Source organism: Pezoporus flaviventris, unplaced genomic scaffold, assembly GCF_033815535.1.
Source record: "Pezoporus flaviventris isolate CSIRO_AGI_PZ_B2104156 unplaced genomic scaffold, CSIRO_AGI_Pfla_v1 ptg000141l, whole genome shotgun sequence".
NCBI classification, from domain to species: domain Eukaryota; kingdom Metazoa; phylum Chordata; class Aves; order Psittaciformes; family Psittacidae; genus Pezoporus; species Pezoporus flaviventris.
This window is the reverse complement of record NW_026892689.1, coordinates 76,661-99,128: the sequence shown is the minus strand read 5'-3', so window position 1 is coordinate 99,128 and position 22,468 is coordinate 76,661. Positions and strand designations below refer to the sequence as shown.

The following is a 22,468-nucleotide window of genomic DNA, read 5'->3' as shown; positions in this document are numbered from 1 at the left end:
CCCTTTCCTGCTGAGGAGGAAAGAGTAGCTTGGTAGGCACACAGCGTCCAGCAAGGCCACCAGGTATGCAAATAAAGGCAACTGTTAAAAAGGAACTTCATTTAATGACACAATTTCTAGCATTTTGGAACTGATGAGGTAACTAGTTAACTGCTTGAGTTATACTGTTGCTGGCACAGCAGTGATTCTGTCTGGCAGTAAGTCATGGTACAACCACCATTCATTCTCAGTATTATTTTCACAGTTCTGAAGCTACCTTCCTCATGCCATCACACCCTCTACCTAAACCCAAGCTATTCATCATGCAGTCATGTTTTGCAAGATCTTATCTCCCCCTCACAAGTATTTGTTTTGACCACAGAAGACATCCCAAGATCATGAGCTTCTGAGATGTCAAGAAGCAATGTATTCTAAAACCAAAATTGATCTCATTCCCTGAGGTTATACAGTAAAAGATACACTGGAGCACAGGCAGAATAAACATACCATTTAGTAACACAAAAATAAAATACATCAAGATGATGTATTCAAGTAACATCAGCATAGTTATTTTTTCACCTTCTAGACTATGCTTCCAACAACTCTATTCCAAAACTGAATCCATCTAAATGGATCAGAAAAGAACCGAAAAAACACTGATGTATGTTTCAAAGAATTTTTAGAAGGCCCACAAAAGATAGCACACCAGACTAAACATTAAACAGTCCTAAGAAGGCAAAGACTGGAGGCTCACAGGAGGGTCTGGAGCTAATATATCAGAGATTAGGATGAGAGGGATTATGAGAGAAAATTTAGAAGATACAAGAAAACAAGATAAGTGTAGAGGCAACTATAGGGGAGGAAACATTGATATCATGTGCTTACATCCTGTCTAAGCATTTTATTCTAGGTAATGCTGTCAGCAGTCACCTACAGAAACCAGAAAACCCATGTACACACACACACACACACATTTCTATACAACACCTCTGCAAACTGCTTCTGCAGTCAGGTGTTGCCTTCTTACCCAACAACTAGACAAACTCTCTATCACCAATACTCTTGAACTCCATCATGGAGCTTTTGCCATGTCACTTTAGTCTGGCAAATTCCAAGTGACAAATTTATATAGGAAGAGGTGCAACCACCTTGTACCCCTTTCCAGTAATATGTTTACCGTTGGAATAGTAACCCAACAATTCTGACTTAGTCTTACAAGAACCAGCCTACATTCACCCCAAAATCAAAAGGCCTTATGCACAAGGAAAGAATACTTTCTAACCTAAAAATTCATGCTGGTACCAAGCAGCAAACAGCGTCTATTTCAGATGGATGTATGGAGCGAGAATGACTGAATACTAGGGCCAGGGAGAATGTGAACCAGTTACTCAGTGGCTACCAAAACGTTATACATTCCCAGTATCATGTATCTTAAGAATCACAGTTCTAACACCGGAATGGAGTTACAGTTCTCTTTCTCTCTGCTCCCAGCTATATACCAAAGACCTCTAATGCCACCTCTAACACTTGTGAGACCTCTTGGTATATTTTACTGATACTGTTCATCACTTGAAGGAGCTCAGAGGTGTCTGAATCACCAGGGCTAACAAAAAAAAGTGAGGAACACATGGTCAGGAGCAGCAGAAAATTAGTACAAACACACCTCTTTGAAACGGCAGCCTGATTCTGTGGCCTGTTGAGCCAGCATCTGACTGTGTAGGTAAAACTACAGCACCATTAGCTGGCTTCATCTATCTATCTTCAATTCTTCTACCCATCTGGCCTGGTAGCTACACAGGAATAAGAACTTTTCATACTTGCTTGGAAAAAAAAAAAAAAGTCACACCCATCCATCATGATTTAAGAGCTCTCCAGACATTTGCAGACCACTGCACACTAGCTTTCATGTGGGGGATCACAATGCTCTACCTACCCAAAATCCCAACTCTAATCCTTTCATGCAGGAAAACCTCAATACACCAAGAACCTCTCCACAAAACAAAGCACTACAGTGTGTAGACAGAGAAAAAGTTAACAATTTCAAATTCAGACATCTTACCTTTCAGCGCAGGCACATAATCTTCTTTATCCTTTAAAATTTGCTGATAGGTTGCTACAGCATTTTCATATTTGCCTAGAATCTGCTCAACTGCTGCAGCTTTGTAAACGCTGTACACAAGCCCTGGGTTCAGCTCACTTGCTTTCCTGAAGGATTTTAGAGCTGTTGAATAGCTACCTCTGTTCAAATAAGCCTCCCCTAGAGACTCCCAGCAGTTGGAATCCTTCGGATCAGCCCTGACAGCTGCCTGCAAACTGAAGATAATCAAGATATTAACTTGCTTAAATAAAAAGTTAATACAAGTTAATATAAACAAATTATTTCCTTGTATTATATAAACACAGCACAGCAGTGTTTTCATCTTCAGAGCACATTATATAAACACTGTACTTATTCTTCACTCATTATTCAGTGCTACACCACGTTTGTCTATGCCTGTGACTAGACTTGTTAGTACAGAACACTGCCATGGTGAAAACACTACACTGTGCCAATTCTGAAACTGAAGATAGACACAGCGTGCTCAGACCCATTTCCCATTGTTTAGTACAATCCACCCTATAGTCAGCTAACTTACTTCCAAACTTTGCTAGATCAAAGCCTTTTTTATTGGGGCTTATAGAAAATTACTTAAACCAATCAACCACAGGTTCTCTTACTCAGCCACTGCTTGTGACGGCTGATCAGTTCTCAGGTAGTAAAGTCCACGATGAAGCCAGGCCCATTTTGCTGTACCAGGACTTGCTCTTTCAGTTACCTCATTCAGGACTGACAAAGCAGTGTCCTAACAAAGCACCAAAATATGCCAGGTTAGTAAACATGTATAGCAGTAAAGAACAAAGTTCTTCTTAGAGAAGAATACTCTTAATCCAGCAAATTATTAAGCTGTCCAACCTGTTGATTACTGTTATGAAGAACTGTTACAGAAGCTTCTTAAAGGCTGAGTGGCAGATTACAGGAGAATATTATCACATCTAAAGATGTGATTATTTCTTACGTACTTGTCTTTGCAAATAGATGGAAGCTTCCCGCAGTTTTGTAGAAACCATGATTTATTTTTAAACTAGAAAAGGATATAAGTATTTGCAGCAAGTCAGATGCTTAGGTACTTTCCAGATGTTCAAACAACATCCACAAAATATGGGTTGTTTTCTTCCTCTATAATATCACAGGCTAAGAATTTTTTACATAATGCCATATAAAAAACATTTTTCAATTTATACGCTTTTCCTGAAAGCAGGAAGGTGGAAGACAGAGAGAAGAAGTGGTGCAAGTTGAACATGAAAAGAAAACTTAAGTCTTCATGTTCCCTACTGAAAAAATCCTTCATCTAAATCATGTAAGTGATGACCACCATGCTATGCTTGGCTCCCCTACCCTCAGATAGATTTAATTTGGAATTGAAGCATAAAAATTAAGCAGGTCCAACTATGAAAGCTGCTAAGCAATGACAGAACATCTGTTTTCAGAACTTATTCTCAAATACGAGGGAAACATGAAGCAATTCCTCAAAGAACAGAATTAACAGAAAAATGAAACAGCAGTAATCCAGGGCCCTGTATGTTACAATACCATGTCTCCAAGTTCCACACTTAAGTCTACAGCTCCTGTTCCAGATTCCTCATCGGTTCCATCCAGTTCAAAAGCCTTTTTATAGCAACCACGAGCTCTACTTTTGTCTCCAGCAATGTCTCTGTAGTAGTTACCTAAATAACGAAAGACACTTCCCAAGTAGCTGTCCAGTTTTGCAGCCTGTAAGGAAATATGAACACAGTGTAAACCAGCATTTTAAAGGATTATGCTAATGGACAGGTACAGCTATTGTTCAATCTGGGTATCAATTTATTTAAGCTCCTTCTGTGATATGTATGAGAAGTCAAACTTTACGATTTCAGTGATTACCCGAGCTTTAAATATTTGCAGAATCTGCTACAAACCTCATGATACAAAGCATTTTGTACATGAACTACTAATAAGTTAGTTGTGCTAGGAGAAAACAATTCCTTCCTGTCATTTCATATTCTGCTCCATTTCAACCACTATGTTGATACTCTTACCATATTACACGACAATTATCTCCAGACTTCTCTAAAGTTTAAGTTCCTTTTTAGATACTTGGCAGATTAATTTATATTTAAGAAAGCCAGAGACCCAAGCAGCTGAAAACAACTTGAACAATAATAATAAAAAAACCCTCACTGAAAGTAGTCTAGTACCAAAATTATTGTTCAATTCAACTACATTCTCCAGTATACCCTACTGCTACTGAAGTGCAAACAGTAGGCAACGATTTGAGTTGCCAATACCTATCATGATTTTATATGGTGAGTTTTATGTACGTATGTTTGTATACATATTATATATATATGCATACACGCATATACATACACACACATGTCTAGAGTCTTCCTCTGTATACTTCCACATTCCAAATAAAGATGCCAGACTAAATCTTTTGGATTCACATTCTTAACTATGTTCAGAGAAAAAGCCACAAGCACCAAAACCCCAAAGATCAGGTACAGTTCATAAACTACGTTCTGCAGAATTACTTCTATGGATAGACACTGGAACTCTAACACCATTCTCACCATTTTTCCTGCCTCACTTTTTTTCCAATCTGAATTTTGCCCTTCCGATTTCAAAACATCTTCAAAGATCTACACTGGTTATCTAGAGGCCTCCACTTCCATCAAGAAAAGAAGACTTAGAGAATCGCCACTATCTCTGGCTAAATCAAAGGCCTCAAGAAATAGGCAAATAGAGGAAAACAAAAGCAGGGCGATTCCAGGGAATCGCGCAGCTTTCTCAAATGCCTTTGGCACACATGAACTTGGTTTACAGGCTCTGGAGGCTTGTAAATTTTAACAAGTAGAGTCATAGAATCACTGAAAGGTTTGGGTTGGAAGGGACCTTAAAGTTCAAGTTCCAAACTCCCTGCCATGGGCAGGGATAAAAATGTTCAAGTCTGTCATTCTAATCAGTGTATTTTCCGTATTTGATTTCTCGTACAGGAAAACACTAATCCTACACGAATAAAGTAGCCTTTACCTTCAAGAACTGAGTGAGTGCTTTTCCTTTGTCTTTTCTTGTGTCATCACTCATGAACCAGTACGTGAGCCCCAGGTACTGATGATACTCTGCAGTTTCAGCCTTTCTTTCAATAGCATTTAGAAAACTAAGCAAAAGAAACAGAAGACAGATCAGACAAGTTCTCGAAAGTGCACAACAGTATTTTCAGTCCTCCCCTGACATATCCCTACTAGAAGAAAGAAAAAGAGTCTACCTTCTTTCTGCCTGTTCATAGTTCTTTTGGGAATAATGGATGAAACCCTCTAGAGCATGGGACTCAGCCAGGTCAGGGTGGGACAACAAAAGCTCTTGTGAAATCTGCAAAAGAATGTCATTCTTCCCTAGTTATTTCCTCTATGAGAACAAGAATTTCACTTAGCTTACAGGAATGACAATACAGCACTAACCTTTGAAGCTTGATCCATTAAACCTTTCTTTAGGTAAGCCTGAGCACTGATAGCTAAAACCACTGGATCACTGTTTGCATCCACAATCTAGAAAAACAAGTAATAGACACAACCAAGTTATTCTCTCAACAGATTAAGAAATCAAACACGTCAAACACAGACTGCATGAAGATAAATACAAAAAAAAAAAAAAAAAAAAACAGACAGAATACCCTTGAGAAGCCTTCCAATAATTTTTATGAAGAACAGGGAGAAGACTGTAGAGAGCAAGGACAAAGGTACCCAAGACTAAACAGCCAATAATGACACTGTGATAAAAAAAGAGGGGAAGCAAAGTCTGCTTAAAGCTTAGCTGTTTGATCTTAAAGTAATATGCTCTTGTTCATGAGTAAGGACAAGTGAATGAAGGATGCAGGGAGTAGGATTACAAAAATAATTCAGATTACAGTGAGCAACAGCCATACAACTAGCAAGAACCCAGCAGCACTGAGCAAGACCAGACAGGGTCAAAAGTGACAGCTTCTAGAATTAGAATTGTGAGTCAAAAGCAGATGTAGAGAAGACTAAAACAACAGAGAAGGAAGGAGTGTTTGGATTACACCGTAATTGCTAGGAGCTGTCTTAATCATACAGAATGTAGAAAGGAGGCAAGGCGAGAAATACACAGCCTGAGTTTTTACTACAAAAAGATGATATCACTTTAAAAAAAAATGTATATGCATTTTAATTAATGAAAATACCTGCTCAATTGCTTTAATGGCTTCTTCTGCAGCACTAGCATCACCTATTTTAATCAAAGCCTCTGCTTTCAACTGGAGTATGAGGTTCTTCCACTGAAGACTAGGGCCCTCAGATGTTCCAAGAGCCCTGAGAGCTGTATCAAGAGAAAAGTTTCATCAAGTGAAAACAGAAAAAGAAACTACGAAGAGCACCACTGCTCCCAGTATCTTTTAAATCTTGATAATTGCAGTATTTCACCCAAATAGAACACCACCAAATAGAACCAGTTTTTGACTGCTGTCCCCCATGATGAAGAAATCATGCTGCGAAATTTCTATCCATTCAAGTTTAGAAGTTAAATCAATTTTAGAAAGGTCCCTTCAGAAACTTGGAGAGACTGTTTGCTTACTACCTGCTGGCCATATAAGTGGAAAGCTACTTTTTTCTGAGCTATGTTCTGAAGAAACAATCACCTTTCAATAGACAAGTTGTTTTTCACTTCATTGTCTAAAGAAAAATTATTACTGAAACAAGTGATTTAACCTTTGTGCAAAGGTAATTCTGTACCTTTCTACACAGTATTGACTATTTCCCAAATACACAGAATAATCTCACCTCAGAGAACTAGGGCATCTGTGTTGTGCTTTGGCATTCTCCAGAGGCACCAATATTCTGACTATATCTAACTGTATCTATCTTCACATATGATGAATTTTTGTCTGACTTGATACAGCCAGTAAGAAAGGCCAAACATAAAGCAATGCCTCCCCAGAATTCTCTCAGACTTCCCACACATTCTTTGGACTGAAGGAAACTATCTGCATCAACAGCATCTTTTAGTAAGGCGCAGATTAATTTATACCTTGCATTGAGAAACAAAATTGTTTGTTCTTTTTATTTGTTAGCTTGTTGTGCCAACTGTATGCTGGGCTTCATTCCCAGTAGTGTGAGCATTCCCCCCTGCAGTGTCATGCCCAGCTCTGGGGCAACAGCACAAGAGGGTCATGGAGCTGTTAAGAGTGAACTCAGAGGAGACCACAGAAATTCTGTGAGGGCTAAAGCAGCTCTGCTTTGGAAATAGGCTGAGAGATCTGGGCTTGTTCAGTCTGGAGAAGAGAAGGCTCTGGACAGATCTTACAGCAGCTTCCAGTGCCTAAACGGGCTACAGGAAACCTGGAGAGGGGCTTTTGACAAGGACCTGGAGGGACAGGACAAGGGGGAATGGCTTTAGCTTGACAGAGGGGAGATTGAGATGAGATCTTAGGCAGAAGTTCTTCCCTGTGATGTTGGTGAGGTTCTGGCACAGGTTGTCCAGAGAAGCTGTGGCTGCCCCATCCCTTGCAGTGTTCAAGGCCAGGTTGGATGGGGCTTGGAGCAATTAGTTCCTTAATGCTAATTTTTCCTGTCTTGTTTTATAGCAACTTTTATTAATGCTATAATCACAGACAAGTTGTTTGATTAATCCTCTGAAAAGAAGGATCACGGTGTAGAATTCACCCTCAGCTCTTCCATGATGAACACAGATGGGAAAAGAATAACTTCATTTTCATTTTTTTGGCAATAAATTTCTTTTTACCTACTTCGCTCTGTTTTCACATTTCCTTTGCCCAAGTTCATAGGCCTTTTGAATCTCCCTTGCTGGCAAGTACTTTTCCTTGCTTTTAATCATTTCCCATGGCTGTTTAGTCAGGTCTGCATACTTTTACCATTCAAGTCTTTCATGAGAAGTTTTTAATTGCATTTTTCTCTGCCAGAAAAAAGTCCACTTCAGCTGCCCTTTATTTATAACCATCAAATAATGGCTCTATGTAGACACGATACGCATTGTGTAGATCATAATAACTGCCCTCATTCCCAGCTAGCACGGATGAAGATTTACATTCCGTGAGGTTTCTTAAGGTGCAATTCTGCAACATTCTCCATTTTACATTAATTTATTAAAATCTTGTATTTCAGGTCTAAATATGGAATCTACCAGCCTAAAATTTTGTGACACCTAGCCTTGTGGATCTGTAGAATCACAGAATGGTTTGTGTTGGAAGGGACCTTAAAGCTCATTTAGTTCCAAGCCTCTACCACAGGCAGGGACACCTTCCACTAGACCAGACTGCCCCAAGGCTTGTCCAGCCTGGCCTTAAACACTTCCAGGGACGGGGCAGTCACAGCTTCTCTTGGCAATCTGTTCCAGTGCTTCAGTTCTCAAGTGTTTCAGGCAATTATCTGCAGTTTGGTGGAGTTGGTCAACCACCAGCTGAAGAGGCACATCAGAACATGCAAACCTTCTAAATATTAAGCGTCAGACAGATCTCTGGTCCTGATCAGCCAAGTTTTGTCTCTTTTGCTGAGCAGCACAAGATGCTTTCCAGCTGTTGTAAACCAAGAGAAGCAGGGGACACCAGCACAAGCCATAAAACTGCACAAAGCAGAGGACTACACTATCTACTCAAATCTACCATGCAAAGGCCACACTTGGCCACACTATATGAAGTGGTGTACCCCTGCAGTTACTCTTTAGCTAGTGAAAAGCTACCTTGATTGCAGGACAGGACAGCATCTCTGTGTTTGTGAAGTTTCATCTGTGCATCTGCCAAATAATGCCATGCTGCTGGACACTGGCTTGTCTTCTGCAAACCTAATAAAAGAAGTTTTAACAAGGCACTAAAAAAAAATTGTTTAAGGCTGCAAAAACACTGAAGATGCTATAATACCATATAATGCCATCAAAACATATTATCAATCAGATAAGAAGACATGCAGTTAATTTTAAATTTGAGTCTTATTTTAAACTGCATTAGACATATGGGGTTTCATGCAGTAAGGCAATGACTAAGAAGTATGTTAGCTTCTGTTAAACTTCATTTTGCATACAAACTTACATATGCAGACAAAAAAATGGCAAAAAGCAAGGAAATATACAACACTGGTTTAAGGTAACTTTTGTTTCAAAAATAAAAAAAATCCTTCACTTTGATTAGACATGAACATCAGCAGCCTGTATATTATATGGATTTTACTAGAAACCAGAAAAGGCATACAGAACTTCAAGACAGCAAAAAAATATTGACAAGAGTATTTGACTAAAACTTTCTAATAAACCTGCCTTAATTGAAGATTCAGTAATATAACTGTATTTGAGTCTTCTGAGACACATATATATTACCATTAAATAATGCCTTGAAGATTCAATGCCTAAAATGCAAATACTTGGCTTAGTGGGAATGACACCGTCTCCAAATTTTATCCATTTACAATATTATATCAAGAGCCTTCCCTTTGCATTCTCACCTTCATAAGCAGAGTATTACATGTAAAAGTAAAAATAAAGAAATAAAATTATTTGGGAGATGAACCTTTTGCCAAAACTAGGATGTATATTTTTGTCAAAACATCCAAAGGCAATTTAAGCCAGGAGAATTTGCTTTCCATGGAAGACTTTTTCCCTCTTGAGCACATGAAATTTTTATTTTAGATTTTAGGTAAGACATACTGTTTCACTGTGGGCAAGTTACCATAGAACACTGTAGAATATTCCGAAATCAGATTTCAGAAACAATCTTATTCTAAACCTAGGTGAAAGGATGCAGGATATCACAGCATAGCCTGACTGACTCATAACTACTTAGGTCCCAAATGTTTATTTGCCCAGCTTTCTCAGTAAACTGCTTTGAATACTCCCTGACTGGCACAGTTGAAAATGGAGACTACTTCTTCAAATGATGTAACTTTAAAGAGAAGTCATCTTTGTTCAGATATAGAAATGCAGTAACTAGATTAGAGAAACTGCATTATGTTTTACTTCACAAATTCCACATTCCTTCATTAATTGTTACTGCTGTATTTTCTGCTTCATCTAGGTATTTCCCCAATAACAGTCACATTAGAAACAAAGTTTACAGTTGACCACGTGAAAATACTACGAAGCTGACTACAACAGCAATGACAGACTTCAGAGATGTTAGACTTAAAGCCATATTTAAAAAATATTCAATGCTCAGAGAAAGTGATGAGTATTCTTTTAAAATCCACCTGATCTTGGAACGGGCAAAGTACTATGGAAGCATGAGATTCCCAAAATATCCAGCATAAAACTAGCTGGTGTTTAAGTTACAGAGTACTTATACTGCTTTATTAAATATTTACCTTCAGTAAGACTCTTAACAGCCTCCTTGTATTTCTTTTCTTGGAGGCTTTTTACACCAAAACCAATAATGCTTAGACCATTACTTGGGTCCATCTCCAAAAGCCTAGAAAAACAGCACAGGGCCTCTTCTGACAAAGTACCTGGTTTCACAAAAAAAAGTATTTCATAAGAGTTTTAGATAAAAAAAAAACAACAAACTCAAAACCACCCAACAAAACCACAAACCACAGCATACTTTATCTACATCAATAACACCCTTATCCTTTGAGCTTAAAGTAACAAATTAATTAAATGATTTTTTTCCAAAGGTACTACCCTCCACTCCCAAAATAAACCCCAAAAATATGCAGTAATTTAAACAGCCAGTAGCACCAAACAAAATACACTTTGAGTCTGAAACCTGAATTTCTAAGCATTTGTGTTAAAATTACTACAGGTATACTCCCTTCATTAATAAAAACTAATTTCTTCATCATCTTTTCACATAAGCCCAGCTAAACACCCATGTCAAAATTGACCACTTATATATTAATTTCCTTCCAGAGCAGGCCTACAAATTCACTGTGATAAGCTTGCTGAAACAGCCTTGCTGTGAACCACATCATTTAATGCATTTGCTTAATTTTAAATGATGCTACTAACTTCTTATGCTTGTGTTTAGTTGTGATTGTAGACTTGGCTGTCCTTGCTTAAAGCAACCATTGTGACTTGCAGCAACAGTGTTTGAACTATTTTCTTCTTAAAATTATGGATTCACTTGCCTTTGATTTATATCTGGTAAAGGTGACTAATAATGCATCTGAGTTACAAGCCCACAAGTTTGGGACACAGAGAACTATGACATGGTTGGAATGACACAGATATAAATAGCTTTACTAAAACTAAAACATTATTCTTCCCACCCTAAGATGGCTGTGGGATGGTGAGATGTTGTCAGAACATTGGTATATAAGAACTGTGCCAACCAGATCCTTCATTTTTTTGGAAATCAGTTTCTTCATGCTTCTCTGAAACATAAAGTATTCTTATATGGAAATGAGGGGCCAGGCCCCATTTGCCTTTATCCTTTCCAATCAAAGTGAAAAACTCCCTCTTGTTTTACATTGCTATATTATTCCATGAAGCCTACCTTCAAAACTGGAAAAGGCATTTTTCTACCTAAGGTGAAAGCTGTACTTCTCTTTACATAAACCAGAGGGGGCTTGTCCTCCATTTTCTTTCCTTGTTTTAAAAAGAATTAAAACCAAATTCTGATGCCTTAAACAATAAAATGAAAAGACAAAAATTCGGCAGTTACCTTCGAAAATGCTGAGAAACTGCCCAATACTATCACACTGTTGTTTAGTGACCTACTGAAAATAACAGTTGTATACTTTCAGATCCCTGCACTACTGAACATGTTGTGTTTTGTTTTCTCATAGATTCTCCTTCTCTGTGTAAAAGAAAATATTTACACAGGTCTGTTTATTCCCTATTCACCAGGTATTCTTTTGAAGGAAGTTTCACACAGGTTTGATTTTTTTTTTGCCAAGAGAGATTTTCTGTGTCAAGAATACACTAAGTATAGCCTGTCCTCAGTCTTAGAGCACCAGTTAACATTCCCAATTGCCTCTTCTAAGCTGAAGACAGCTAACCATTTATTCAGACAGACCGCTTCAGGGTTTTGTAAGGCATTCTTTCTTTGCGACTGTACATTGCCAGAATTGGACTTAATTCACATATATTTTTTTCCCATTTACAGTCACCACTTAGTTACAGAGCTAGGAAATACAAAAATCACAGAAACAAACACCTTTCACTTACTAGACAGGCAGAAATATAATACAAAAGTAGGGTAAAAACTTGTAAAAAGATTGTCACAAAGCTATAAAATAATTTAAGCCCCAAAACTGTATAAATCCATCCTACTCACCTGACTGAACAAAATGCAAGCAAAGTGCTTCTAAAGGATAACTCAGAGAAGGATACAAAGCCATCATATCATTACAGGCTTTTTCCAACCTAGCTGCTTCATGAGAAAACTTGAAAAGGAACAAAATTAATAGTTATTTCTGTGAATTATTAGAAGTAAAATATTACATCTGCTCACTGAGGAAGACAGATACCCTTACTTTTGACAAGCACTGAATGAAGTCCTTGTAAAGGTTTTGGTGGTCTTCACCAGGAATAGTATCAAAAGACTTCAGAGCGTGTTCAAATGCAGTCACAAGCTGAAACAAGAAATAACTATGAGTGCAACAAATAGTGACCCATAGACCAGAATATTTCAGTTGGAATGGTCTCGCAACAATCATACAGTCCATCTAGATGAACTACTAACCACTTCAGAGCTGATCAAAATTTAACATGTTATTAAAGGCATTGCTCAAATGCCCCTCAAACACTGACAATCCTGTTCCAGGGTCTGAACTCCTTCTTGGTAAAAAAATGCTCTCTCATGTCCAGTCTGAGCCTCCCCTGCTGCAGCTTTGAAATATTCCCACATCTCCTGTTCCTGGATCCCAGGGAGAAGAGATCAGCACCTCCCTCTCCACAACCCCTGCTCAGGAAGCTGCAGAGAGCAATGAGGTCACACCTCAGCCTCATTTTGTCCAAAGGAGATTAACTCAGAGTCCTAAGCCGCTCCTTGAAGGACAGGACTTCCAGCCCTCCCATAGTTAGGTGGACAGTTACATGTTATTATCTGTATCTTACTTATTATGTTTACACTAGTACTGTGAGCAGAGGAAGTCACAAATCTTTATTCTGAAGTAGTACTCAAATATGATCCAAAGCACACTGTTTAGTACAAGACGGGGCAGTAATATACTGTTTCATAATATAAGACTGGTATAAGGAAGTCAAAATTTGCAAGAACATAGGTTCTTCTTCATACCTAATCCCACTTAAAAAAAGATAATCATAGAACCATAGAATGGTTTGGGTTGGAAGGGACCTTAAGCTCATCTAGTTCCAACCCCCTACCACAGGCAAGGACACCTTCTACTAGAAAAACAAAGACTTTGGTACCACAAAACATAGGTTACTATCCTCTACGGCTAGCTGTTATCCCTTCCCCCTGCTCTAGTTTAGAAAGTAGTCTTTTATTTCTTGACTCCTACATACTAATGAACATGGGCACTGTAGACTGCAGGCTGCCAAACAAGCAAGCTAAACAAAAAGTTGACCACAGCTTGTCATAAGTGAAATACTGAACAGGATGCTGCCTTCAATGCCACATCCTTCCAGTTTCTGGTGCTTTACTCAAAACTGCAGTAAAATGAACTGCAAATTTGCACAGGAATGCCAATCCTCTTATTTATGCAACTTTTTCTCAATTTCTTTCCCCAAAAAGAAAGCAGTGCTGACTGCACTGCTCATATCACAGCTATCTAAATCAAATATATATATAACAGCCAGTAAGTCAAAGTGTTTTCCTTCTCAAAAAGCAGAGATCCAGATTCAATTCTCTGGTGTCTGAAATTAATTCAGTTTAATTCTTTAACCTCTTTTAATTCTTTAACCAGATTTGCAATAGGAATTCTACCCTATCTATTGAAGAAGGCTCATCTTGCAAGAACAGTTAAATCAGATAAAACTAAATTAACTTTGGCCATAGAGAACACAGGATCAGTATAAGTCATGATAATCATCCTGTTTGCTCCAATTAGCTTTGACATTCTTCTACGCTATCTTAAAATCTACAGGAAAGAAGAAAATTTAAATTAAAGCATTGCTATTTAGGATAAGGACAGGGTATGAAGAAACTGAAAATCTGTGCTACCTCTTCCACCCATGAGTAAAGTAGGAGGCAGTTTCTTCCTCCGAAGAATGCCTGTATTGGGTTTACATGGCAAGGTTTTGGTAGCAAGGAGGTGAGGGGGGACTACATGGGTAGCTTCTGTGAAAAGCTGCCAGAAGCTTCCCCCATGTCTGATGGCCCCAGGGCAGGCAGCACCAAGACGGACCCACTGCTGGCCAAGGCCAAGACTGTGACTTCAGTCACTTCAGAGGTAGCACCTCTGAGATAACATATTTGCAAAGATGGAAAAACTGTGTGTGCAACTGCAGCCAGAAAGAGGAGTGAGAATGTGTGAGAGCAGCAGGCCTGTGGACCCAAAGGTCAGTGAGGAAGGAGAGAGGAGGTGTTCCAGGCGCCAGAGCAGAGATTCATTCCCCTGCAGCCCATGGTGCAGACTGGGGTAGATCAGATATCCATCTGCAGCCTAGGGAGGACCCCATGCCAGAGTAGGGGGAGGCCTGAAGGAGGCTATGACCCAATGGAAAGCCCATGCTGGAGTAGGCTCCTGGCAGGACCTGTGGCCCCATGGAGAAAGGAGCCCCCAGTGGAGCAGGTTTGGTGGCAGGACCTGTGACCTCGTGGGGGACCCACACTGGCACTGTCTCTGCTCCTGAAGGGCTGCACCCTGGAGGGGACCCTCACTGGAAGTTTGTGAAGAGCTGCATCCTGTGGGAAGGACCAATTTTGGAGAAATTGGTGGAAGGCTGTCTCCTGTGGGAGGGACCCCACAGTGGAACAGGGGAACAGTATGAGGAGTCCTCCCTTGAGGAGGAAGGAGCAGCAGAGACTGCGAGTGATGAACTGACCACAATTCCCATTCCCGATCACCCTGTGCCACTGTGGCGGGAGGTAGGGAATTTGTGAATGAAATTGTAGCCTTGAAGTAGAAAGGAGGGGTGGGAAGAAGGCTTTTTATGTTTTGGGTTTATTTCTCATTTGCCTACTCTGATTTTGATTGGTAATAATTTCCCCAAGACAAGACTGTTTTGCCCATGAAGGTAAGTGGTGAGTGATCTCTCTCTGCCTTTAGATATACTCACAAGCCTTTCATCATATTTTCTCTCCCCTGTCCAGCTGAGGAGTGACAGAATGGCTGGGTGGGCTCCTGCGGAATGCAAGAGGCAGTTAATGAAGGAGCTCCAGGACAATTCCTTGGATTTAGGCACCTTATTCCACCTAAGGCCTACCTCAGGCTGCTACATCCTGTTTCTGTCAGAAGGTAAAACCACCCCTTTTTCCGAGAAGTTTAGTACTACTGAAAATCAGTGAAACAGTCACAAGATTTGCACCATTTTTAAGTCTCTGCTTGGTCTAGCTGCACTATACACATGATGTATCTAGATGAGTGGAAACAATAAACATTACCAACTGCTCAGTCTTCTTATCCTGGTACTGTGTACTGTCTTTCAGTAACTGGATCATCCTTTTCCAAAGCTGATGAAGCTCTGTATTTTCTGCACCTTCCTTTTGCTTCATGTTTATTAGTTTCTGCCATGTTTCAGCCACCTGTCAACAAATGAACCATGCTGTCACACTTCAAAGTCCTGGGGGCCTGATACAAGCTTTCTAAGTACTGTCAACAATTCCACCCTAGGGTTGGCAACAGAGTAACACTGAAAGTAAGGACCCAGATTTACCAGCTTTCTGATTAAAACATATACCCAAAGCAGTAGGTGGTACCTATTGCGGTCCACATTCTAAGGTCCAGTAAATAAGAGAGTCTACATCAAGAGCATGAATTCTCACTCTGGTTCCTGGAGGAAATAACAGTAAAAACACACCTAAACAGTCATCTGATAAACTCTGACATGGAAGTTTTGTCGGATCTACAGCAGCAGTCCATGTTGAAATTCCACCGTGGAAAAAATAACAGAACTGAGAAAGAGGCAACAGGACTCTGATGCCTAATTTGCGATTTCCTGTTGAACACAGAGCAAGTCTGCCTTCATATGCTAAACTACTAGCATTGTGTTTAGTTTCAGAAACTAGTATACGAAGAGGCTTTGGAGCCAATTAATAGTCTTGAGTCTGATGCTAAGTTATATGTGAAAGTTTTCATTTTCCACTGTTGGAGAAAAGGAGAGGAGATGACTTGGAGTAAAACCATGCACCAGCTTGTAAGAAATCAACCTTCTTAATGAGTAAGGAAAGACTGAACAGCAAATATACGTATCCTAAAACTTATGCTGATTACTTGTCCTGGGTTCAGCTGTAACAGGTATTTTTCTCCTTCTCAGTAGCTGGTGAAGTGCTCTGTTTCAACCTTAGTCTGAGAACAATGCTCAGACTTTAGCCTGAGGTAATGCACTGATGTTTGAGTTGTTAAGAAATGCTTACCCTGATCAAGAACTTTTCAGTCTCTCCTATTCTGCCAGCGAGGCGGGGCACAAGTCAAGAGGAAGCAGAGACAGGACACCTAACCCAAACTAGCCAAAGGGGCATTTCATACCACAGCACATCATGCCCAGTATATAAACTGAGGGGAGTCACCCAGAAGGCCCAGATCACTTCTCGGGTTGAGCTAGGGATCAGACAGTGGGCAGTGAGCAATTGTATTGTGCACCACTTGTGTTTATTGGGTTTTTGTTTTCCTTTCCCTTTTTAGTTTTATATTATTTCCCTTATCATTATTATTATTGGTTGTAGTAGTAGTAGTTCTGTATTGCACCTTAGTAACCAGACTGTTCTTATCTCAATCCATAGGCATTACATTCTTTTGATTCTCCTCCAAGAGCTGAGGGAAGGAGAGGAATGAGTGAGCGGCTGCATGGTTCTAAGTTACCTGTGGGCTTAAAACATGAAGTTACTCGAGAAGCTACAGGCAATGCTACTGTTGAACTGTTCAGACATTCAACAGCTCCATCTAGCATTAAACCAACAAGACTATTTCTGCAATGGTCATGCTGACATGGATTTCTAGAGTGTTGGGTGGCCTGTCCTGGAGTAGCTTTGCATGTCGTTATTGCTGTACATGGACTGCAGTACATAATGCACAGGTAATCAAGTTCAGGTTGTGTAGAAATTCCACCTTACCCTCTGTCATTAAGTATCAGGAATAATCTAGGAAGGGATCACCACACCAGTGAAAGGCTAATCAGATACCTAGAACTAGCCAAGCTAGGCAAAGGACACCCAACTTACACACGTAAAAGTGTATTTGGGATAATGCCTGACTTCTAGAAATAAAACAGAAGAACGATGTTCTACCATTTCAGCCTGTATACTATACATTCTTTGTCAAATTTTGTCAGCTTAATGGATTGCATTCATGTCTTACGCAGTGAAAAAGAAAGCAATACAATTAAAATCAGCTCTTCCTGACTGTGGGCCACAAGGAAATCTTAACTGGTCTGTGGCTGCAAAAAAAAAAAAAATGGGGATTCCCTGATGAAAAGTAGTTAGTTCTGATTAAATGGAAATTCCATGTTTGAAGAGAGAAAGCAAAATTACTCAACCTACCTCTAAGTATTTTTTTTCTTGATGATATAGCTCTACAAGCTTGGTACATACATCACACCATTTCTGCTTGTCACCACTAGAAAGGAAGAAAATCCCACACAAACAAGCTAAGTTTTCCAGCTGAGAGTTACATTTGTTTTGAAGTGCACCTATATAAACCAGATGACATACATTCTGTCATCTTAAAGCAGACAAAAATAAGCCTACTTACTAATGCAGACAATGAACTATGAGAGCTGAATGCTTCAATGCAGAAAGTTTAGAGAGAGGACATAGTATAACAGAATTTTCTCAACAGCTGACTTTAAGTTCAATTTTTCCAAGAGTTTTTGCCTTATCAGAACGGACAAGATTAAGAAACCTTATACAGGTACAGACAACTTTAGTAACAAGTGCTGAAAGCACAGATGTTACAAGGCTTTAAAAATAAAACAACTCTATCCTGTGTATCAGCAACAGTATTCATTGAAGATCTTAGACTGAATTGATGGTATTCAGTATCTTTTACCTTGCATAGAGTTCCAAGAGCTTTTGGTAAACATCTGCTAAGTCTTCTTTGACATCTGTTTGGTTGGATTTCTCATATAAATTTGCTAATCCCTTTAGAAAAAAATATTTGAAATGTAAGTAAGATTTTCTGTCAACGGTTGTATTATGAGAACACTGCAAGAGTTCTGCCTACGAAAGTTACTCAATGCCTTCAATGGGGTCAAGTATTAAAATCATAATCTCTGAGCAGAATCTATGCTGATACCTCTGTAAAGCCTTTTGAATCTACTAAGTTTTCCTCACTTTCTTAACTAATACCAACAAATACTTGAAACTTGCATATGCTACATAATGTTGTCTATGTAACAGACAATATACAAAGCAAACTGTCACGTGATAAAAGATGTATGTCCAAGTATCATACTATCTTGCATAGTAACAAAAAGCCAGAATCTGATTGCAAAAGTAAGGAAATTTCAATATGCCTTGAAATACTGCACCAATGGTTATGCTTTAAAAAGGTATTTATATTAAAAGTACTAAGAACCTATCTTCAAAAAGTATCAATTGTTGGTATCAGAGATAGACTTAATGTACAATTTTATGCTTCACAAGTCTCCAAACAACATACTTGTACACTGTAACTATACACTGTTACTGGTTGTCATGAATACACCACCCAGCACACAGCTACTTTAAATGTATAGTATTGTTTTTAAACAATAACAAAATTCAGTAACAAACCACTCGATGCTGGAAGCTGGAAAAATATGTTAATAGAAAAAACATTTTCTTGCCTATGAGAGCATTGTTAAATTTTCCTTGAGCTAGACACATGGAAACTCCTAAGCATGGATGAATTTACTGTACTGTTTCAATTTATGTTCTCCCTTTCATGCTTCACTGCTAACTAGTGTACACAAGAAATAAAATCTTAAATATGCTGAAATTGAAACTTACCCTGACATACAGGCTATGTAGGCACTCATGACTTAACTTTGAACACAGAAACAATACAAACCTCAGCTACTCCAAAGCTTCAGCAGAATCGAAGAAGACACAGTACAAGTCTCAACTCTGCTTTGTTGCAATATTTAACTCCATAGTGACAGTTTTCAGGCAAAGAAAAAGTTAGTCTGGACAGTCAGTACCTGCCATGCCAGTAACTGGTTCGGTTCAAGCTCAACAGCCTTCTTATATGCTCCTTTGGCCTGATCAGGCTGTTCTAACTCAGCAGCTGCCACGCCAATAAATACCCAAGCATTGTAGTTATTTTTTTCTTGCTTCAAGACTGCCTAGAAATATACAATTTTAAGTGAAACTGATGAATGAAATGCATCTTATAGATCCATGTATTGAGTTTTATCATTACAGTTGGGTGAATTATTCAACAACTTAATACTAGAAATAATTTTTAGAAAAAGGCTAGGATTAATAACTTCAGCTTTTCATATCAGACAATATTTCTTATCTGAACTGTAGGAAAAACATCTGGAGCTCAGCAATTAAAGCACTCCTGTCAAGGTGTAATTTAGAAATTTTTTATCTCTATCATTTTAGAATTAATGTTCTTATTGTCACATATAAGCAAATGCAAAAGCAAGGAGAATAAAAGCTTACATGTGGGCAACAAACATGAATGATCAGTGGAGTTAGACTTGAAAAATCAATCTCAACTATTATACCAATATGGTACTCCACACTCTGCATTACTACACAGCTGTAGGGATATGGGAACAGCAAGGCAAACATGCATAAAATATTACCTTCCAAATAAAAAAGTTAGTTACCTTGCAATGTTTTAAGGCTTCTTTATATTCTTTATTTCGTATTGCTTCTCTAGCACTCTTTAATGCTGCCTTCACCTCCTTATTTGACATTGTGGCTATTAAGTAAAAATATATATAATCATTTCTTTCAGAAAGATATACTGAACTCAAAATGTTGGTTATATCCCACTATAATTACATAGAGAGCATTCAGAACACAGGAATATGCTGCAGTGTGCCAAAATGGATTCAGCACTAAAAACAGCCGAAACAGGTAATATGCTTAAAATTCATAGAATCACAGAATGGTTTGGGCTGGAAGGACCTTAAAGATCACCTAGTTTCAACCTCAGTACCTTAGGCAGGGACACCTTCCACAAGACCATATTCCTCCAAGCCCTGTCCAACCTGGCCTTTAATGCTGCCAGGGACGTGCCATTAGTTACTTACAAATTAGTTATTTGCATTCAGCTCCAGCACAGGATTAAGTCAGTAAGGGGTTCCTAAGGATCCTAAGAGTTTTTCTTGGGCGTTACATACAGCAGCACTGTGGCTAGGCTGTCACCTACCTTTAGGTGTGGTCCACAATGCTCTCCTCCCTTCACACACTTATGGCAGACCCTCCTTCTCACTATGGCTGTAAAAGTGAGAAAGAATAAAAACATTTAAGGACACAGCAAAGAGGCTTCATGCTCTGGAAGTCTGAAATGATTATGTATTATTCTGATGTATACAGTTAAATATTTTGCCTCAAACAAATTTCAGAAACACCAACGTCCCACACAACATCCTTGTCTCTAAATTGGAGAGACATCAATTTGATGGATGGACCACCTGGTGGATAAGGAATTGGCTGAATGGCTGCATGCAGAGAGCTGAGGTCAATGACTCAATGTCCAACTGGAGATGGGTAACAAGTGGTGCCCCTCAGGGGTCAGTGTTGGAAACAATCCTGTTCAACATCTCTACTGGCGACATGGACAGTGGGATTGAGTGTGCCCTCAGCAAGTCTGCCAATAACATCAAGCTGCGTGGTTTGGTTGATATGACAGAGGGAAGAGACATCCAGAGGGACCTTGACACGCTTGTGAGGTGGCCAACGCCAACCTCATGAAGTTCAACAAGGCCAAGTGAAAGGTCTTACACCTGAGTCTGGGAAATCCCAGGCACAGCTACAGGCTGGGTGGAGAACTGATGCAGAGCAGCCTGTGGAGAAGGACTTGGAGGTGCTGGCTGAGGAGAAGCTTAACATGACCCAGCTTCTGTGGGAGATTGAGCCCAGAAACCCTCCATGTGCTGGGCTGCATCAAAAGGAGCATCACCAGCAGGTAAAAGGAGGTGATCCTGCCCCTCTACTCTGTTCTCATGAGACTTCACTTGGAGTACTATGTGAGGTTCTGGTTTCCTCAACATAACAAGGACATGGAGCTGTTGGAGAAAGTCCATAAGGGGGCTACGAGAATGATCAGGGGACTGGAGCACCTCCTGTGTGAAGACAGGCTGAGAAAGTTGGGGCTGTTAAGCCTGGAGAAGAGAAGGCTGCATGGAGACCTCATAGCAGCCTTCCAGTATCTGAAGGAGGCCTATAGGGATGCTGGGGAGGGACTCTTCATTAGGGACTGTAGTGACAGGACAAGGGGTAATGGGTTTAAACTAAAACAGGGGAAGTTCAGGTTAGATATCAAGCAGAAGTTCTTACCCGTAAGGTGATGAGGTGCTGGCACCGGCTGCCCAGAGAAGCTGTGGCTGCCCCTTCCCTGGCAGTGTTCAAGGACAGGTTGGAGCAACCTGGTCTATCAGGGTGTCCTTGCCCACGGCAAGGGGTTAGAACTGTAAGATCTTAAGCTCCTTTTCAACCGAAACCATTCTATGATTCTAGAGTCAACACTGCCTAAATGGGAGGAGGCTGAGAAACAACACCAACGGTGCAGGCACTGAGAGAAACAGGAACAGGAACAAGCTGAAACACAAAAAGGCCTTTTCACATCTAAAAGGCAAGAGATAAAGAATAGGTGAAGGGCCTAGAAATAAATTAGTAGTGAAAGGACACAGGAAGAGAGTGGATTTCAATGATTCCCCCAAGAGTCTAAAAAAAATAAAATAAAAAAAAAGTTAAACTTACACTGCCCAGCAGCTCCTACAGATAAATCTGCTTCCTAAGAGGGCAAAGGCGCCTCAACCACCACAGACATCCCCTCCGCCGACATTTCCGAGCCTAGGTTCCGTTTCACCTAGAGAGAAAGTAGGCCCCACGTCAGCGAACACCCGCTCGGCTCCCCAGCTCGTACCTACAGCGGAGGCCCGCGGGGAGAAGTGACACAGCGCAGGCGGACCCACCGAGCACGGCCGGCTCCCCCGCCACAGACCGGGCCGCAGCAAGCCAAGGCGAGCCGAGCCGCGACGGGACAGGTCACAACCACTGCCCCGGCGCATACGCCCTGGCGTCAGGGCAGAGACTTGCCCCCCTTAGCCGCCATTTTGCTTCGTGCATTGTGGGAGATGTAGTTTTTGCCGCCGCTCGGAGCCGTACCCTGATGTGGTGAGCGCTTCTGCTGAGGCGGCTGATCCTCTGGTGGGGCCGGATCGGTCTTC

The 22,468-nt window shown here is 40.1% G+C and overlaps 1 protein-coding gene across 3 annotated transcripts in view; it reads right to left on the bottom strand.

The window, feature by feature from the left end:
• The window catches only part of SKIC3 (SKI3 subunit of superkiller complex), a 51,913-nt gene extending 29,661 nt beyond the window's left edge, over positions 1-22,252 (bottom strand). For 2 of the 3 annotated variants that reach the window (XM_061479059.1, XM_061479061.1), the window contains exons 1-18: positions 21,999-22,252; positions 20,446-20,513; positions 19,898-19,992; positions 19,259-19,402; positions 18,127-18,218; positions 17,619-17,694; positions 15,525-15,665; positions 12,490-12,588; positions 12,291-12,399; positions 10,378-10,518; positions 8,768-8,869; positions 6,258-6,391; positions 5,518-5,604; positions 5,325-5,428; positions 5,090-5,216; positions 3,611-3,790; positions 2,698-2,822; positions 2,039-2,292 (exon numbers count right to left, since the gene is read on the bottom strand). In XM_061479059.1, coding sequence (XP_061335043.1) covers positions 2,039-2,292; positions 2,698-2,822; positions 3,611-3,790; positions 5,090-5,216; positions 5,325-5,428; positions 5,518-5,604; positions 6,258-6,391; positions 8,768-8,869; positions 10,378-10,518; positions 12,291-12,399; positions 12,490-12,588; positions 15,525-15,665; positions 17,619-17,694; positions 18,127-18,218; positions 19,259-19,402; positions 19,898-19,987 — 2,005 coding nt within the window. In that variant the 5' untranslated portion in view covers positions 19,988-19,992; positions 20,446-20,513; positions 21,999-22,252. Of the gene's footprint in view, positions 1-2,038; positions 2,293-2,697; positions 2,823-3,610; positions 3,791-5,089; positions 5,217-5,324; positions 5,429-5,517; positions 5,605-6,257; positions 6,392-8,767; positions 8,870-10,377; positions 10,519-12,290; positions 12,400-12,489; positions 12,589-15,524; positions 15,666-17,618; positions 17,695-18,126; positions 18,219-19,258; positions 19,403-19,897; positions 20,000-20,445; positions 20,514-21,998 lie in introns of all 3 variants that reach the window. The other variant, XM_061479060.1, reaches the window with a different exon arrangement.
• Positions 22,253-22,468: the final 216 nt, after the last annotated feature.